At 38.1% G+C, this 19,244-nt stretch overlaps 2 protein-coding genes across 2 annotated transcripts in view; one reads left to right on the top strand and one right to left on the bottom strand.

Annotated features, from left to right (window-relative positions):
- Positions 1–2,396: 2,396 nt before the first annotated feature.
- On the top strand, positions 2,397–6,498 carry LOC101350367 (mucosal pentraxin-like). Its single transcript, XM_004390462.1, is given in 2 exon segments — positions 2,397–2,460; positions 5,903–6,498. Coding segments are annotated over 2 exon segments (660 nt in total).
- A 1,807-nt stretch (positions 6,499–8,305) lies between these two features.
- Positions 8,306–19,244, bottom strand: part of LOC101350624 (olfactory receptor 10J1-like) — a 29,409-nt gene continuing 18,470 nt past the window's right edge. The window contains exon 2 of the mRNA XM_012559740.1: positions 8,306–9,272. Coding sequence (XP_012415194.1) covers positions 8,306–9,272 — 967 coding nt within the window. The remainder of the gene's footprint in view (positions 9,273–19,244) is intronic.

A 19,244-nucleotide genomic window follows, 5' to 3' on the forward strand; every position in this document is an offset into this window, starting at 1 on the left:
TATAAAAAGTAGAAACTGTAAATACATATCAAGTGTCATGCACCCACCATAGCCATATTTGTTATAATTGCTTCCTGTCTCTTTTGTCTAAGACATAAAATTTATGGATATATTCAGAACCTTGCTCCCTACCCTTCCCCCTTACTGTCTCTATCCTCAGAGGTAACCACTATATTGAAGGGTGTGTGTATCATTCCCATGAATGTTTATACTTTAACACATATGTCTGTGTTTATAAAATGACATCTGGCATTATTAAACATTTATATCTGTATTTTATTTTCTAAATTTATCCATATTGATTGTCAAAAAGATTTCATCTAATAAATATTCTTCTGTAGCACATGAAGATGTCTTTAGCACTTAAATAAACCCTTGGAAAGCAGGCACTTGGAAAGTAAACATTAAAAAGTATTTTTTCAGGCTCTCATGTCAGAAAGAAAAATAAAAATTATCAAAGAAAGTTTTGTATATCCCTAACATACCAACAAAGGAGTGGTTAAATGCTCGACTGCTAACCAGAAGGTCGGCAGTTTGAACCCACCAGCTGCTGCATGGGAGAAAAATGTGATGGTCTGCTTCCATAGAGATTATAGCCTTGGAAGCTCTATGAGGCAGTTCTACTCTGTCTTACCGTGTCTCTATGAGTTGGAGTCTACTTGACGGCAGTGAGTTTTTTGGTTTGGAATGTAGCAACAAGTAGTTAAATTTCAATCTCCATTTAATGCATACATTTTCATCCCTGAATGATTTATGGACAGATTCAAAATTCATTTTGAATCTGTCCATAAATTACACTCTTTCTTAATAGTTAATTTAAAGTTTATTCCATAGTGTGGAGCACTTATTAAATGTGTATAAGTCAAGTTTGCTTCTTAAGAAGTGTATTATGAATATTATTAAAGACTTTAATCAAATTAACCTACAATGTAACCTTTAGTTATAGTATATTGATTTAAAATAACCTATTTTATATAAAACAAATTTTATATTATGCAAAAATATATTATGAAAAATTATTTTCATAATTCTTGATGTTATATTACCATAAATATAATTTCAGAATGGGGAGGAGAGAAAGATTGTTTTAGTTCAATTTGAAAATTATACAAACAAGATAAGGACTTTAAAATGCTTTAATTCCAATCACCCTGTTTCTGACTTACACAATTTTTGTCCGACAACTAACTGACCCGCTGTTAATTGCCTAGCTGAGACCAGAAGGACCACTAAACCCAAATCACCAACCTACACTGATGAACTAAATAAATGCTTATTGTTTTAAAAACTGAGTTTTGAAGTGGTTCGTTATGCAGCATAATTTAGTAGAAGACTGCTTCAATTAACTATAGTGGCATTTGTTGTTTGCAATTGAGAGCCTTAATTTACATAACTTCCTTTAGTTCTTCTCATCAGCTTGGAAACACCCAGATTAATTCACTCCATAAGTAGTTTTAGGGCTCTTACTGTAAATCAGTCACAGTTATAGGTGCTAGAGATAGAGCCGTGGGGGAAAACACACATCTTATATGTTTTTAGATTTTAAAATTTAATCATGTGATTAATAAAAAAGGGAAACTGACAAAGCTTCTTACAAAAAGCTTTATTGGAGACAGAAACAAAACATTGGGATAAAATGTTTATAGGCAAATTTCAAAATCATACTTTTAGGCCCATAATATAGCTAGATTGTTCTTAGGATCCAAGCATTATTCCATAGCCTTTTGAGACAGGCTCAGTCTATACAACTTCACAGACACATTCTTTGAGCTCCTGATTTCCTAGTGGATGGCCTGATTTCAGGTGAAGGGCACCATCTGAAAACCAAAATCCAGTAGCTGCTTTATAGACATCCTGGTTACTTCTTCATCAAGACTACGAGAGCTAGATTTCTACTCTGTCACCAGCCAAAGGCTCTTCCTCTCATATCTATTTTTAACTCAACAGCCACTTGAGTGAATGTCTTAATCTACTACTGGGGTGTAAATACAGGGTAGGGAATGGTTCCTCCAGCAGATTCACAAGTATGCTCTTCTTAGACTTGTAACATTATACTGCCAGTTTCCTTACACACATAAGGTAATAAAATGTTCCTTCCTTAGGACATAGAGCCACTTTTCCTGAAGAACATGAATAGGACTGCTCAGAAGGAAATAGAACAGTTAGAAGAGAAAGGGAATACGTAACAACTGAAATAATTGACCAAAAAGTAAACAAATTCATTTTTAAACTATATCCTGGTCCAGTTAATACTTACCATTTATAACTTTGCATTCTGTTGCTAGAACAAAGGCATAGCCCCAAAAGCCCCATTATAAGATACTAACCTGAGTGTCTCTCCATTGCTAAGACTACTGCTATCCTTTCACTACTCCTGTAGACCCAAGGAGAGTAAGATGCAGAAGCTTCTTCTGGATGTACTGTTCCTCACCATTCTCTCAGGAGGTGTGACACTTTCAGGTAGGTACTGAGCATATGTGGGAAAAAATTTTCTCGAAGTCTCAGTGGAACTGCAGTACACCACATTTTGCTGTTGTTGCTGCTGCTGCAGATGCTGCTGCTATTTTGGGGAAGGTGAGAATGAATGATAGTGTGTAAGTTGTCTATTGTTGCATAACAAGTTACCTAGAAGGTCAGAAGCTTAAAATTATAAACATTTATTATCTCATTTCCGTGGGTCAGGAATCAGAGATTGGCTTACCTGGGTGATTTTGGCTCAAGGTCTCTCGTGAGGGTGAAGTCAAACAACCAGGAGTGCACTCTTATCTGAACATTTAGCTAAGGATCTACTTCTAAGCTCTCTTATGTAAATGCCTATGGGGCTGGGGGGGACCAGGAACCCTGGTAGTGTAGTGGTTAAGAGCTTGGCTGTTAACCAAAAGGTGAGCTGTTTGAATCCACCAGCTGCTCCTTGAAAACTCTATGGGGCAGTTCTACCCTGTCCTATAGGGTCGCTATGAGTCGGAATCGACTCAACGGAAATGGGTTTGCGTTTATAGGGGACGGAGCGGTGGGTGGGCAAGTAGGGTGTGTGCCCTGGGCACCGCTTGAGGCAGGGTGCCAATGAGTAGTTTCTATTGGCCATCATGGTTTCCATTGCCAGTTGTGAGAAATCATTCAGCAATTTAACATTAATTACCCTAGACACTATTTTCCATAGATAGGCCCCTGCTCTTATGTGCTTGTTGGCAGGATTCAGATCTTCACAGGCTGTTGGATTGAGGGTCTGTCTCAGTTTCCCAGATACATCCCTTAGTTCCTTGCCACATGGCAAGCCCACAGCATGGCAACTGGCTTCCCCCATAGTGAACGATCCAACGTAGAGAAATCACCCAACACAGAAGTCACAGTCTTTTTATAACCTAATCTTAGAAGTAACATAACTTACTTCTTCCATACTCTATTCATTAAAAGAGAGTGTACATTCAAAGGGAGAGAAATTAATTTTGGATATACTTAAAACCATCACAGATGATGATGAGTAAGTATATATTGGCATAAGGAAGCCTCATGGGTAGATAAAGGATAGCTGGTTTTGCTTGCTGTACAGAAACTATTACCTCTCATCTGAGAGAAGAAGAGGGATATGGGGCTTTTGTTAGAAAAAGAGAAGTTATTACAGGTGCTCTGATGTTCACTCTGATGCTTCTCAAGGCCTTAGTCTGGGCCACATGAAAGAAAATATGAAATCTTAGAATGAGGTTGGACTTAAATTTAGAAAATCAGTTTCTCCCAAACTGATTGAATTAGCTTTGTGAAATTACTGAACTTCTCTGAACCTCAGTTTCCTCATCTTTAAAATGGGGAAAAATACAATATCTTTCTTGTAAAGAGTTGTTAGGGAGATTGAGTGAAAACAGTTAAAGGAGAAACGTACTTGTGGTGTGTAAAATATTATAAAAGTCCATTTTTATTAGCAGTAAAAAAAAAAAAAAAAAAAAAAAGCTTAAATATTTTGACTATCTCCCGGCCTCACTTCCCTATTTTTTCTATTACTGCAACCAAGGGAAAACTCATCTTCACAAGTCTGAGATACTCATTTCTCTATCATAACATTATTAGTAATAAGTTATTCAAAACCCCACTCTCTGGTTAAACATGCTAGTTTGTTCTAGGTTCGTATACTGACAAGATTACAAATTATACACTGGGAAATAATTCAATCACAGGGTAAAATGCATGGCTTACTTTCCCATCTTCCTAATCATGTTGTCCTGGCTGAAGTTCTCTCTCTCTAGCTATTGAAGTCTCTAATCTGTTCTTAGTTCTCTCTCCCTAGGTGTTCTGTTCCTATTCTTTGTCCAGGATGAGCATTTCTTGAAAAACCCTGGTATCTAAGGAAATAGGAATTCATGCTGTTTTTCCATTTCCTGCTATTAAGCAAAGCTAACTCAATTCAAGACTTCATAGTGCTTCTGGACTATGTCTCCCTTGATTCAATTAGTCATAGTTCTCTAATTTATTTTACAGACCTTTAGTTTTTGTTACATTTGCCTTCCTAAGCAAGAAAAAAAGTTGATCTTGTAATAATTAAGGCCTTCTCTTCTCTTGAGGGTCTTGTGAGGAAATAAGTCAATGGTAAGTAATTCCATGATCCTGATGTTGTTGTCATGGGGAGACAAACAGTGTGGGGTTGGCCCTGAACTGGCACACCAGAGGTGCAAAAAGGGAGTAGAGAGGGAAGTGAAGGCACTATAAAGTTCTGGGCCATGTGGTTTGCACACTACTATATGCCTCAGACTGTACTAAACACAAGGGATGGTAGTGGTCCAGTATGGCCAAGCTATGGTTCAAGAAGAGCCATTTTAATTATATGTAACTGCAACCACTAGTGTCACATAGGAGAAACCCCATATTCTGACCAGCGGGGAGGGGGAGATATGAGGTGTTACATACTTTATCTATTACACTCAATGAGTTAACCATGTTTCATTTTCTGTAACTGGTGTTTGCTGTTCTATCGGGATGTAACCTGCAAGGAAGATAGGGAAGGTCAATGTCTTAGGTAGCTAGTAGTGCTGTAACACAGGTAGGTGGCTTTAAATAACAGAATTTTATTTTCTCAAAGTTCTAGAGGCTAAAAGCCCAAACCAAGGTCTTGGCCATGTCAATTCTTTCCTTGTTGGTATCCCAGGCATTTCTTGGTTGCATCTGTCTTCCCCAGTACGTGCTTGCTTCTGTGTCTAATCTGCTCTGTTTATAACTCAGAAGTGATTAGGTTTAGGACACACTCTACACTGATATGACCTCATTAACATAACAAAGAACCCTATTCCCAAATGGTGCTACATCCACAGGTATAGGGGTTAGAATTCCAATGCATATTTTGGGGGGACATAACCAATGATGTAAAATAATAATAATAATAATAATAAAGTTGCCATTGAGTTGATTCTGATTCATGGTGACCCCATGTATTTCGGAGTGGAACTGTGCTCCACGAGATTTTCATGGCTGAGACCTTTCAGAAGCCCCGTGCTTAACCATTTGCACCACCCAAGGATTCCAACAATTGATATAAAACCAAAAACTCAAACCCATTGCCGTCAAGTCGATTCTGACTCATAGTGACCCTAAAGGACGGAGTAGAACTGCACCATAGGGTTTCCAAGGAGCGCCTGGTGGATTTGAACTGCTAATCTTTTGGTTAGCAGTTGTAGGTCTTAACCACTATGCAACCAGGGTTTATTTTTAATTCCTCTTTTTTCACAGGACGACCTACCAAACCCTGCCTTTTAACACCAACAGTTTGCTTATACAGTAACTGAGATAATGTACTTAAAGAAACTGTAGACTCCAATGTGCTTTATATATTCTCTGTCAGGAGGCAGCATTGTTCCACAGTGGGAACAAAGCAAACAAGAGAGTTGACCAAATTTTTGTCACATTGTCTCCTCCACAGACCTGTGAGGGAAGTTGTTTACTTTCCGTCAAGAATCAGACACAGCCTATGTGTCCCTGATCCCAAGGGTGAAGAAACCACTGCAGAACTTCACATTGTGCCTGAAGGCCTTCACAGACATCATCCGTCCTTACAGCCTCTTCTGCTACAGCATTCAGTCACAGGCAAACGAGCTTCTTCTCTTTGTGAACAAAATGGGAGAGTATGGTCTGTCCATTGAGAATGTTGACACCACTTTCAAGGCCCCAGAGTCACCTTATGCTCCAATCCATATCTGTGCCAACTGGGAATCTGCCTCTAGGATTACCGAACTCTGGGTGAGTGGGAAGCCGGTGGGGAGGGAGGGTCTGAAGAAGGGGTACTCTGTGGGGGCAGAAGCAAAGATTATCCTGGGACAAGAGCAGGATTCCTTTGGGAGGAAATTTGATATAAAACAATCTTTGATTGGGGAGATATGGAATGTGTCTTTGGGGGACCGCATGCTCTCCCGAAAGGAGATGGGTGCCTCATGCTACAACGGCAAACTGCTAAATTGGCAGGCCCTGCATTATGAAGACTCTGGCTATGTGGTGATTAAGCGCCAGGTGTGGGTTTGAACCTTGCTGTTTTCAGATACGATTTGTGTTTAGTGATATTCACTCATAAATACCCTTTTAAATTAAATGCATTGATTTTATTTATTTATTTATTTTGCCTCTGTTAAGATGATGTAAACTACATAAAGAAGACAAGGAACAGGTAGGCCTTCAACAGATATTATTGTATTGTTTCAAAAATCACTTCAGGTGAATTGCACCGTAATTCTCTGTAACGTCAATCTACAGAACTCAAGAAAACACACTGTTTCAGTATCGGGTTCCAATCTTATAGAGCCCTAAATAGCTGTGAGGAGGTCCCATAGGGGTTCTGTATACTCAAACTCAGCAATCTATAAAAATGATATGGCTACGGGGGGCGGGGGGAGTGACTTGCAAGAATGGGCTACTATAGTGAGCAGGATCCCCAAAGAGATTCTCAAAATTAGCACTTCTCAGAAACAGGGTAGTGAGAGTGTTTCCTTTGCATTTATCCCAGAAAGTACTCAGGAATCCCCAGATAAAGGCAAACATAAGCTTCCCTGGAGGCCCTTCTTCACATCCACTTTCATACAGGTGATGTCTCTAAAAACGTGTATTTCTTTCTTGGTCCTTCCAGCATCAGGGATTCCCAGGTCCATTTTTTGACACGCACTTTCAACGCATCTTCAATGGAGGACATTTGGACTGTCTTTAGTGGGGAGTAGAGTGATGAGTGGGAGATATGGATTGATCCCTTTTTACAATAACTCTTTATGGACTGAAAGACATTTGGCAAGTTCTGCCTACTTTTTTTTTTCTAGGCCAAATTCTAAAATTTTTAAACATTCTTACAAGTCAAGATAATCTTCCTTTTAAGAAAACAATAAAATTAGGAGAGCTAGAAGACTCCCAGACTCTTGTTTAGATAAATGTTTGAACTTAGAGTTTAAAATAGGCAACTGTTCGTAGAAAATGAGCTCATCAATGTAATGATTAAGAGGATAAAGGCAAGAAATGGGTATCAAGTCAAATTCTACGTAGAGAAGGATGAAAATCATGGGACTAATTTCTAGATATGAGATAGCAAGGTTAGTAAGGATATAGGATTAGTAAATTTATTTTCAAAAAGATCTTCTGATATCCCTATGCTTGTGAATACAGTATAGCATATGTGCTACCCCATAGAAAGCGTATATAATTGCAACAAAATTCAGTTTGCTGGATATGACCATCTTCCTTACTAACCATGTGAACATATGGATAGTCAAGGCTCACCGAGGGCAAGGTTTTAATGTGAGCCTCAACAAAATTGAAAAGAACAGCATTTCATGGATCTCCAACACAAGTGAGAATCTTTAAAGCTGATAACATTTCTTTTGGAATGTCAGGGATCTGTTACTCTTGCCGCTGCCCAAAAGAGAAAGTGGTGATAAGTGAGGAAGGTAGTTTCAGCTGTGTTTTCAACAAATCTGGTGCATCCACCATGCTCTCTTTGATGTTTTGGAGCTTAGAATCTATCTGACATTTAGGTTGCTCTTTCAACCCATCACTTTGAATAAATGTTATGCAGCCCAGTTTTCTGTCATCAACAAACCGATAACAATCAGCCACCTTGCTTATGATTCTCTACCAGCTGTTCATCTTGTAAGCAGCATCTGTCCATTCCCCTAGTGGTAACCTATGAGATTAGCAGAAGATATACAAGCATGATTTTTTTTTTGAAGAGTCAAGTCAGGGAAACTCTATTTAATGTAGCTTCACCATGAAATTTTGCAACTTTCTCTGTGTAAAGTAGAAATGATATGATAAGTTTAAAGAAAATAACCAGACTATGAGAAACTGTATGTCAAGCTACCACAGATTCTAAGCGAGAGGTTTTTTTGCCAATAGCACGGTAAAGGGCATCCTTGACCTCCCTGTTCCTCAGCGTATACACAACAGGATTAAGGAGTGGAGTAAAAACTGTGTAAGTCACTGATATCAGTTGGTCCTGATCTTTGGTGTTTTCTGATTTGGGCTTGAGGTAGGCAATGGAGGCACAGCCATAGTGGATAATGACCACGGTGAGGTGGGAGACACAAGTTGCAAAAGCCTTCTTCCGGCCCTCAGCAGAGGCGATCTTGAGGATAGTAGAGATGATGAGGATGTACGAAACGAAGACCAAACCCATGGGCACCACAATAACCACTGAACTGACAATAAAGTTAATGATGTCATGTAGAGTGGTGCCATCACAGCAGAGTTTCATTACTGGGCGGATGTCACAGAAATAATGGGCCACCTCTCTGTCACAAAAGGGCAGTCTGAACACAGAGGAAATCTGAATTATGGCCACAAGCAGCCCAATGCTGCAGGCACCCCACACCAGCTGGGCACACACTCTCTTATTCATGATGACCGTGTACCTCAAGGGGTTGCAAATGGCTACATATCGGTCATACCCCATTGCTGTGAGCAGAAAGCAGTTGTTGATGGCCAAAGTGATAAAAAAGAACATCTGGGTGGCACAGCCAGCCAAGGAAATGGGTTGGCTTAGGCCAATGAGGCTGGAGAGCATTCGTGGTACAATGACCAGTGTGTACATGGTCTCTGAAATGGATAGCATACTAAGGAAGAAGTACAGGGGGATGTGAAGGTGACGATCAATGCTGATGATCATCACAATGATGACATTACCAGCCAGAGTTAAAAGGTACAAGGCACAAAATATCACAAAGAGGGTGAGCTTGTGTTCATGGAAGCTGGAGAAACCCTGGAAAACAAAATCACTCACCAAAGTGTAGTTTTCCCTCTTCACTGAGTAAATTCCAGATCTGAAAGATGAAAACCTAAGTTAGTCAGAACATGTTAGCACTCAGTGCTCTATGCAGGAGAACCCTAGGAGAAAGAGATAATAAGGATCCTGCTGCTAGATAGATGCCAGATTAATGAGGACAACTGTTTGCCTATAGGTAAAATAAAAATACATTTAGACAATGATTTCAAGTATGGAGATTTATGTATAAGGGTTTGAAAGAATAAATAGGGATAGGCTAGGATAGAAGGAAGGATGCCTCGGACAAATTAAGAATAGGTTTCCTGGTGAGTTAGAACATAGGTGTTAGGGGATAACTGAGGCTAAAGAAGTAGGGAATGCGTACTTAAATTTCAAAGGAATTTTCTTTCATAGTCCCAGATTTTGTTTACCTAAAACGTATTTGTCAACCTCTACCATAATTTTGATCATCTTAAAGATCTTTCTTTCTGGGTTGTCAAACAAGACAATGCTCCTGCACCAACTAGACATGAGTGTTTGCTTTCTCCCTGTTCCACTTGTCTGCATCTTTCATGGAGCCTTTTCACAAATCTTTATCAGCTGCAAATCTGACTATGCCCTGTACCACCACCACCTGCTTTTAAAAACAAAACAAAACAACAACAATAAATATAAGGCATGTTCCTCTCTTCAGTACTTGACTCCTCTCCTCTTCCTCAGGAAGTCTTCTGGGGACTAAATAATCCGTTGCCATTGAGTCAACTGTGACTCATAGCGACCCTATAGGACAGAGTAGAACTGCCGAATAGGGTTTCCAAGGAGCAGCTGGTGGATTCAAATTGCTGACCTTTTGGTTAACAGCCAAGCTCTTAACCACTGCTCCGTCAGGGCTCCGGGGACTAAATATAACTTATCAATCCAACCCTCTATAGTGTAGTTCAAGTACTAAGTACTAAGTGTTGCGCAGTAACTTGTTCTCTTGTGTATTTTAATGCATTTTCTAGCTTGTGCTTAGATGTAAATTTTCACAGGTAGTTTACCTCACTACTAGACTCTGAACTCTCTTTTCTACTTTCTTCAGAATTCTAAACTGGATGTCTTTGGGGAAACCAGTTTGTACATCTCTGCCTCTGTTCCCTGTCTGAGGAGTTATTGGGATCAGAAAGCTCTCATCGTCAAAAGAGATTATTAACGATAACAATAATAATCCCTTATACCAATAAAGCACCTATTAATTTTAACATATATTATTTAATATCTTAAGAATTTCACATAGTAAGTAATGACTTCCTTATCTTACAGATGGGAGATCTAAAGCTCATAGGTTAAGTGGTTTCCCCAAATTAATAAGTCATAGGCTTAGTATTTTAATTCTAAGATAAATATTATTTGTCCTATATCACAACTGCCTGAGAAGCATCATGATCACCAAGCAGATGAGAAACAAAATATATTTTTTGGTTTTTATTTAAAATAACCAGTGAATTTTCCTCAATTTGGAAATGAGATTACATTGAGAAAACAAACATAACAATTTTTTTTTAAGATTGGATAAGTAGACAAGACTATTAGCATATCAGTGACAACCCATGTGTATTCCCTTTGGCTTAATATTTCCACTTCCAATAATCTTATTTTAAGGAAACATTCAGAGATATGTATCAGATATATTCATATATGTATATGAACTATAGGGTCACTATGAGTCAGAATCAACTGGACGGCAACAGGTTCCTTTTTAATATACATGTATATATTTTAATATACACTTGTATACACGTATATATGCTGTTGTTGTTATCGGGTGCCGTCAAGTCGGTTCCGACTCATAGCCACCCTATGTACAACAGAATGAAATACTGCCCAGTTCTATGGCATCCTCACAATGGTTGCTATGTTTGAGTCCATTGTTGCAACCATTATGTCAATCATAGTGGGTCTTCCTCTTTTTTGTATATATATGTTTTTGTGATGTTACTTATAATAGTGATGCCTGGAAACAATGTAAATGAATAATGGATTGACTAAGTTATAATATATCTATCTGATGGAAACTATGGAGTCATTACAAAATTAGAAAGTGCTTAATGATACAGAAAAATACTGTAGATAGATAATTTTCCTTGGAGATGTGGGGATGTACTAGTGTCCTTCACTGTTTTGTTTAGCTGAGATTTATTATGTTTAGTAAACAAGATAAAACTCAGGTCTTAAACGTACGTGGAAAATCAATCCTACCTGTACTAAGAAGAATGGGGGGAAAAAAACAGTCTAGGTTATAGAAAAGATTGAACTGAGCTTGTGAAATCCTGCAATCCTATGTCCTTTCTCATCTTCTCAGGAAAATTATGACCCATCAGCACAACAAAAACTTGTTGAGAGTGGTAACACTTGTAAAGTAGAACTATGGTAGCTGAAACAAAATGGTTGACTCCTTCTGTGGAATCTGTGTCAAAGGGAAAAGCAACACTTTATATCAATTTTTGTTCCTCTGTGCTCTAGACCATTAGCCAAAAATGTCTCTCCTATCTCCCTTAGAAAAATTAAAAATTTCTTCTAGAGAAATCATTTTCTGCTAAACCTGACAATCAATGCTGGGCAACGGGTTAATCTTGTTCATTTTATTATTCAAGTCTCTCCAATTGATAGTAGACTGGGAAAACTCAAGTATTTGGTAGTGTTAAGTCCTTTAGATATTACTGAATCATAGAATCCTAGAGTTCAGAGGTATTTTTAAAAGCACAGCATTTCCCAGAAATAATCCTCCAAATTCTGCTTCAGTGCTTCCAATCACTGGAAATTCATTATCTTATAAGGTGATATCCCTCTTTTTTTTTGTTTTAAAGGTACTAAGTTTACTTAAAAATAAAACTAGGATTTTTTAATTATAAAAGTAATATGTGCTCATAGGAAAAAAGTCTGTACAGAAGGGTATAAATGGAAATGTTAGTTATCTCAACCTCTACTTTGTATTCTCTAGCCCAAATAATTCTTTATTTTTTTATTTCGTTCATTTCTGTCCAGACATTTTCTATGTATAATCGTACATATTTCCATATCTTTTTCAATTTTACACAAATAGACTTCACATACTAATCCACAACTAACTTCCTTTAAATTTAATATTCTGTCTTGAACACTTTCCATGATAGTAGATCTACCTCACTCTTTTCAGTTCCAGCAGAGTATGCTATTCCATTATATAGATGCACTATCATCCATTCCTGTTTTGAATGGCTTTAGTTCTTAGAGAATGCTGCTTTCCATTAACTCAATATCTATCTCCCTGTAACTCACCAACCTCCATGTTATTCCACCTTCTGTTTCCTCTTCAACATGATAATATTTCACATATTTGAAGATCATTATTATATCTCTGCTAAATTTCATATCCTTGAATTCATTACTATAGCAAGATGAGCATGAAAAAATACAATACTAATGGACTTGAAAAGCAATATAACCAACCAAATCTTAAAACCATAGATAGATAACAGTAGGATTTTGGACATGCACATGGCATTCCGTTTTCTTTTACTTCTGCCAACAGCCACTCACATCTTCTGACCTTGGCAGTAGGAAGGAGAAGGAGGCATTTCCCAGATAGTGATTGTTAACAGGCATTCTAGGGGCTATTTGGAGAAAGCAGGTAGAAAAACCTTATATCCAAGTGGCATTTACAAGAGAAACTAAAACCCCAAAGTAAGGAAAATCCAGCTGTCTCCAGTATCAGAGAGAGAACTTCAGATGATTGCTATGTTTCTTGAGTCTGGGGGCATGGTTCTTTTGGCCAGGGAAATGACCCCGGATAAAATGCAGTCTCTTAAACTGCAGATTTTGGGAGATTTGGATATTTATTTTCCCCAAAGAGGAGCCAATCCCTCTGCCACAAGTCTCCAGAGACCTTCCCTTTGAGAATCCTGAAGAGGTACGGAAGATAGAAACTGAGAGCTGGTCTCAAGGGTTTCATTAGGAACTTAGGTAACAAATGAAGGAGAAATGCTTTACCTACTGACTGTTGGGTGTCTCAGAAACTAACACTACATTGAATTTTAGTCAAGTAAATCACATAAATACTTGATAAGCATCTAAATTTCAGGACAGAGGTTTATAGGGGCCAGGAATCTCCAGTCCAGTTCAGCCTATAGTAAATGTCCTTAAGTCTCACTGGGTATTCATCTCTGCCTAACTTTCCCATTTGGGGAAATATATCTCCCATGCTTAGAGAAGGCAGAAGACACTGTCATACTCCTTCCTTATGCTCTCCTTGGTTCCTATTCTCATCTTGCTGTATCAGAATGAACAGCAGTAGATGTCTACTCCATTATGTTTATTTTCCGGCTTTGCATAGCCCTCTCCATCAAGACTGTCTCTGTATCTATGGGAGACATTTGAGGAATAACTTTAGCTCTACCCTGTAAATTGCCATAAGGATCTTCAACCCAGCCTTAGATTTTTCTTTCTAAAATAATCCTATGTTCCCTCTGTCTTAGGCTGGGTTCCCAAGAGAAGCAAAACCAGTAAAGTGTGTAAATATATACAGAGAGAGATTTAAATCAAGGAAATGGTTCACCTGGTTGTAAAGGCTGGAACGTCCCAAGTCCGTAGATAGGGATAGAGGCTTCTCCTGATTCACGTAGCTGCAGGGGCTGGCAAACCCAAGATTGGCAGGTCCGAGAGCAGGGCTCTTGCTCACAGGCTGTGAAGTTCAACAAATCCCAAGATAGGCAGGTAAGCTGCCAGCTCAAGTCCCAAGAACCAGAGGTCAGATGAACAGGAGCCAGCTGCAGGATCCAGAGTAGGCAAAAGCCAGAACGTTTGCTTACATTCGGATGCAGGCCACACACCCAAGGAAATTCCCTTTTAACTGATTGGCTATTCACAGCAGATCCCATCATAGAGGTGATCACATATCAGGTCTCAACAGGGAAGCAATCACAACATTGTACGACTGTCAAAACACTGAGACTCATGGTTCAGCCTCTTTGACACACAGTCTTAACCATCACACTTTCTGATTACAGAAGTACTATAGGTTTAATAAAGAAACCAAAAAAAAGAAAAAAAATAAGGTAATGTAAATCACCTGTAATGCCCAACTGAGAACAACATTATTAACATTTTGGTGAATAATATTCTAACCTTGTCTATGCATTCATACGTGTGTATGTGCTTACACAAACACACATTATGTTTATAGACCTGGGAGGCAGACCAAAGGCAATTCCCTCTTTTTCAGCCAAATGAGTGGGGTGAAGGGTGTCTATAGATTAGAATTTGGTAGCACAAGTAATTTCAGCTTCCTTTTTCATTTATTTACTTAACTATTATACTGTATTTACAGTTAAATTTATAGTTAAATATTCCTGTGGTTAGAATAGTAGAAGGATTAGAAAGCCATATCTTTCTCATATTTTACATATTCTCAAGCGGCTGACAGGACATAAGTCATAAAAGAAAATATTCTATTATACTAATTACTGTAGGAATTAATTGAAAAGTATGTCCTTGGGCACTGTTCTTTTTTTAATACAAATGCAAGGATATGATTGGTGGCTCCCATGAAGACTAGAAAATGAAAAATTAAATATAAAGAGTTGTCCAGCATGTCTCTGGTGATCTTCAAGAGACAGAGGTTTTTATTTTTGTTTTTGTTTAGAATAACTAGAAATGGAAGGGAAGAAATAGGAAGAAAGAGAAGGATTATTTATTAGGCTGCAGTATCTTGTGGAAATAATCAATGAGTTAATTACTCATTCATCTCTCCAATAAACATTTATTCAAGATCTAAGCATGCCGTGCACTGTGCTAAGCACCAGCTAAAGAGCAGTGAATGAAACACATGGTCATTGACTTCAGTGAGTATGAGATAAGGAGGCAGACCAAAAAAAAGCTGCAATTTTCATATATTGTGATACACGCTATGATAGAATAAGAATGGAATATAGGAATGATAAGTAACCATCTGACATGCATTTGATATGCTAATTGCTTATATCTATCTGGAAGCAAAAGCCAGATGCAGACAACTGGTCTGGTGTACTTACCATTAAAAAAAATAAATAAATTAGCATTCTGAGTAATCTCGTGAGTTTTATTAATATCTCAGAGACTGGTCAGCTCTAGAGAGTTTATCATTGAAATATGGGGCTTCTAGGGCTGAGACACAGACTATGGATCACGGTGGGTGAACCAAGATTTTTCTAATTTACAGATTCATTGGGCTGTTCTTGGTTATTCTCCAACTTGATAAGTCTGAAGCATTTGACACTCTTAACCATTCTTCATCTTGAAACTCTCTTCAGCCTTTATTTTGTGACACTACTGTCTCAGGTGTTTCTACTCAAGAGGAGCTTACCAACTGGATCCATCCAGTATATGGTGTGCATCTGTCAGTTTCTTCTACATCCAATTAATCTGGTAATTCAGTGAACTCAAAGTCGTTAACAGAATTTCTATGTCACTGTTACCATTTCAGAAGGTGATTAACCTAAATATCTAGATTAACCATCTATTCACTCTATCACATCATTCTGATTTAATTATCTGTCTAGCACTTGTTACTATCAGGTATGTTTTTGTTCATTTATTTTGTTCATTTCTTTATTGTCTTTCTTCCCATACTGGATTGTATAGTCCTTAAGGACATCTTGCAGGGAGACATAAGAAATACTTTTTGAATGAATAAATTTTAAAAATTATCTTAAATTTCATTTCTCATCCCTTCCTCAACCATGAATTTTTAGATAAAAATAAAATAAAATAAAAAGCCCCATGATTTAGTTCTGGATTTGCACATATTAGGTATATAACATCACACAAACCATGCCCTGGGGTTCAGGTTTCACAATTCTTAAAATGAAGGAATTTAAATTGATTATCTTTAAGGTACTTTTCTATTTTTAAATTATATATTTCTCTACTTTGGGACTTATGATAAAAACTGATTAGGAAACTGAAAACACTATCTTTCTGCCAAGTCACTTCCAATAAATGTTCCACGGTTATCATCAATCCTAGCATCCTCCCAGCACTCTAATTTCAACTCTTTTCTTTCCTCAGCTTCCACTTTCAAATCTATCACCACCTCCTGCTACTTTTTCTTTTCGCCTTTGCCAGTTTTGAGGCAGAGTCACAGAAATGAGGTTACTGCACTTCCTGAACTGTCAAACTAGCTGGCCAGGTTAGGCAAGGAAAGACTCATCAACCAGGCAGCAGGAGTCACCACTCCTCTTTGGAGACCACCACAGGGCCACGTTGTCCAAGTAACCAAGCTCTTATCTTCCTGAACTCCTACAATCTTAAGCGTCAGAAAATACGTAGATGTTACACCTACAGAGCACCTTAGAGCTCACAGTCCAAAATTTCCATTTCATAAGCACAACTCTTGAGAGGATTATCGATTTGTAAGGTATAAACATGAAATCATTTATTTATTTTTAGTAGCTACTACTACTGTGCTCACATTCTTATTGGGCGGCTCTCTAAATGACATCTTAGGCTATAACCTTCATGTTACTAAAAGAGTCTCATTTGAGTTATCAAACAAAATTCTGTTTTTTTTTTTTCAAAATTTAATTTTTTATTCTATTCAAATTGTCTCCAGTATCAATAAACCCTGCACCTCTCCTATCCTCAACCATAGGATAGGCTTTAGCGCCAATGGCTTGATGTGAGCTGAGGACTGGGTGGGAATGGCCACACCATCCACACCCCTTTCTCTTCCCAACATTAGTCTCTCCTTCCTTTTTGGAGAGGAGAGAAGGAAGAACAGAGAAAGAAAAGCAACCATCCATGGTGTGTTATCTGTCAGCTCCTTGATTTGTTGTAACTTCTATCCCTGTATATGAGCACCATCTCATAAGCGGAGGTAATGTTGTAGTGATGTCCTTTCATTAGTTGTCAACATTTATCTAGCATCAACTAATCGTTGTTCCCACTTGTCAGTCATTCCAATGTAGACACTCTCATGGGAGTATTTTGTGGGTTTGTCAGAGGAACCTATGTCCTGATCATCTGCACAGCTTCAAGGATGGCTTTTCCATCTAAGGCTGAATCTAGTTTTGATTACCTCAACCCTCGTTGTAGACAATCCACTTTACAGTCTCTTGTTATTAGAGTCCCCATCATCCAAAGAGTCGTCCTTTGGGGAAGTATAAGCAAGATGGGACAAGGAGCCCTGGTGGTGCAACGGTTAAGTTCTTGGCTGCTAACCAAAAAGTTGGTATTCAAACCTACCCACCGACTCTGAGGGACAAAGACCTGCTGATCTCCTCCGGTAAAGATTATAGCCTCTAAAGCCCTATGGAGCAGTTCTACTCTGACACAAGTGGTCTCTTTGGGTCAAAACTCAACTCGATGACACCCAACCCATGGGACACTCACTTAGTGTTGCCACATGAAATTATGAATTATAGACTAATTCCCAGAATCCCCCTTTCTCAGCTGCATCACCTCTTACCTGCCTCCTCCTACAAGCTCTAGCAGCATTACATGTTTTGCCAGTATAATACCTCATAAACTTTAAGGCAAAATATGATCATGAGTTCTCAATTTAGTGGAAGTGGAGAGAATGGTCCAATCAAATGTTGTGGGAAAAGTTTTGGGATACCAAGTTGAAAGCCCTTCTGCCTCATATTTAAGAGCTTGTCTAACAGCACATACTTCATAGGATTCTTGGGAGAATTAAATAGAATAAGGCACAGTGCCCGATACAGAGGAAGTGCTAAATAAATGTTAATTATTACTGTTGTGGTTATTTATTATTTTTATTGGAACACACCTCAGTTTCTTCTTTATTATTTCTGTCTATGGAAGTCAATTTTTGACATTTTCAAATGTGGTTAGGAAGAACTCCCTTTTTTGCTTCCTTGTATCCTTTACAAAAAAAAAAAAAAAATCCACTTCCATTGAGTCAATTCTGACTCATAGCAACCCTATAGTACAGAGTAGAACTGCCTCCATAGAGTTCCAAGGCTGTAAATCTTTACAGAAGCAGACAGCCAAATGTTTCTCCCATGGGGTGGCTGGTGAGTTCAAACTGCCAACCTTCTGGTTAGCAACTGAGAGCTCAACCACTGTGCCACCAGGGCTCCTGTATCCTACACAGTACACAGTATATTATTGTGCACATAACCAAAAACAAACAAACCAACCCATTGTCACCCAGTCGATTCTGATCCATGGCAATTCTGTATGTTACAGAGTAGAACTGCTCCATAGAATTTTTTTGGCTGTAATCTTTACAGGAGCAGTTTGTCAGGTCTTTCTTCCACAGAGCTGCTGGGTGGATTTGAACAGCCAACTTTTAGGTTAGCAGTCAATTGCAAACTTCTTGTGCCACCTAAGGACCATAGAAGTAGTTTAACAAGTCAAGAAATACACTATAATATCTCAAATACAATACATGCTTCTGGAATGAGAATTAGTACATATACTATCAGTACACTGAGGAATAATGTCAATATAATGTGGGAGTTAGTTCCTACATGATTTTTCCCAGCATGTTAATGTTTTGCACTGCGGAGGAACAGCAGCTGAACATAAAAGTTAACTAACTCACTGGGATAGAGCAAGGAATAGAGTTCCCAACATAACGATCACTCACTTCAAGGCCGTCTTTTTAACTCTGTCATAGCATGTGTTTGTCTTGAAGTGTTTATTGTATGGTTCTCTCTGTTTTTTGTGCATTTTCTCCTTGTCATCTCCTTCCATAGAACTACCATTACCTTTAAAAAATATCAAGTCCTATATCTACTGTTGGTTTTATTTATTTATTAGAAATTTAATATCTTTTTAACGGTTTGATTTATTTAATAAAAGCATTAGTGTTTATGTCAGTGCTCTCCCACACTATGAACATGCCACAACCATTTTTTTCACATAAGATTTGTTATTTTTAGTGTGTTTTGCAGAATGCAAAGTTCTTTTTTTAAATAAATGAATACAACATGTCATAGCAGAAGCACCTCTGTTGGGCTCCATAAATATTTATTGAATTGAATGAGTGAAAATCATTTCTCCCTATTTG

This window comes from Trichechus manatus, unplaced genomic scaffold (genome assembly GCF_000243295.1).
Source record: "Trichechus manatus latirostris isolate Lorelei unplaced genomic scaffold, TriManLat1.0 scaffold00300, whole genome shotgun sequence".
Taxonomy (NCBI): Eukaryota; Metazoa; Chordata; class Mammalia; order Sirenia; family Trichechidae; genus Trichechus; species Trichechus manatus.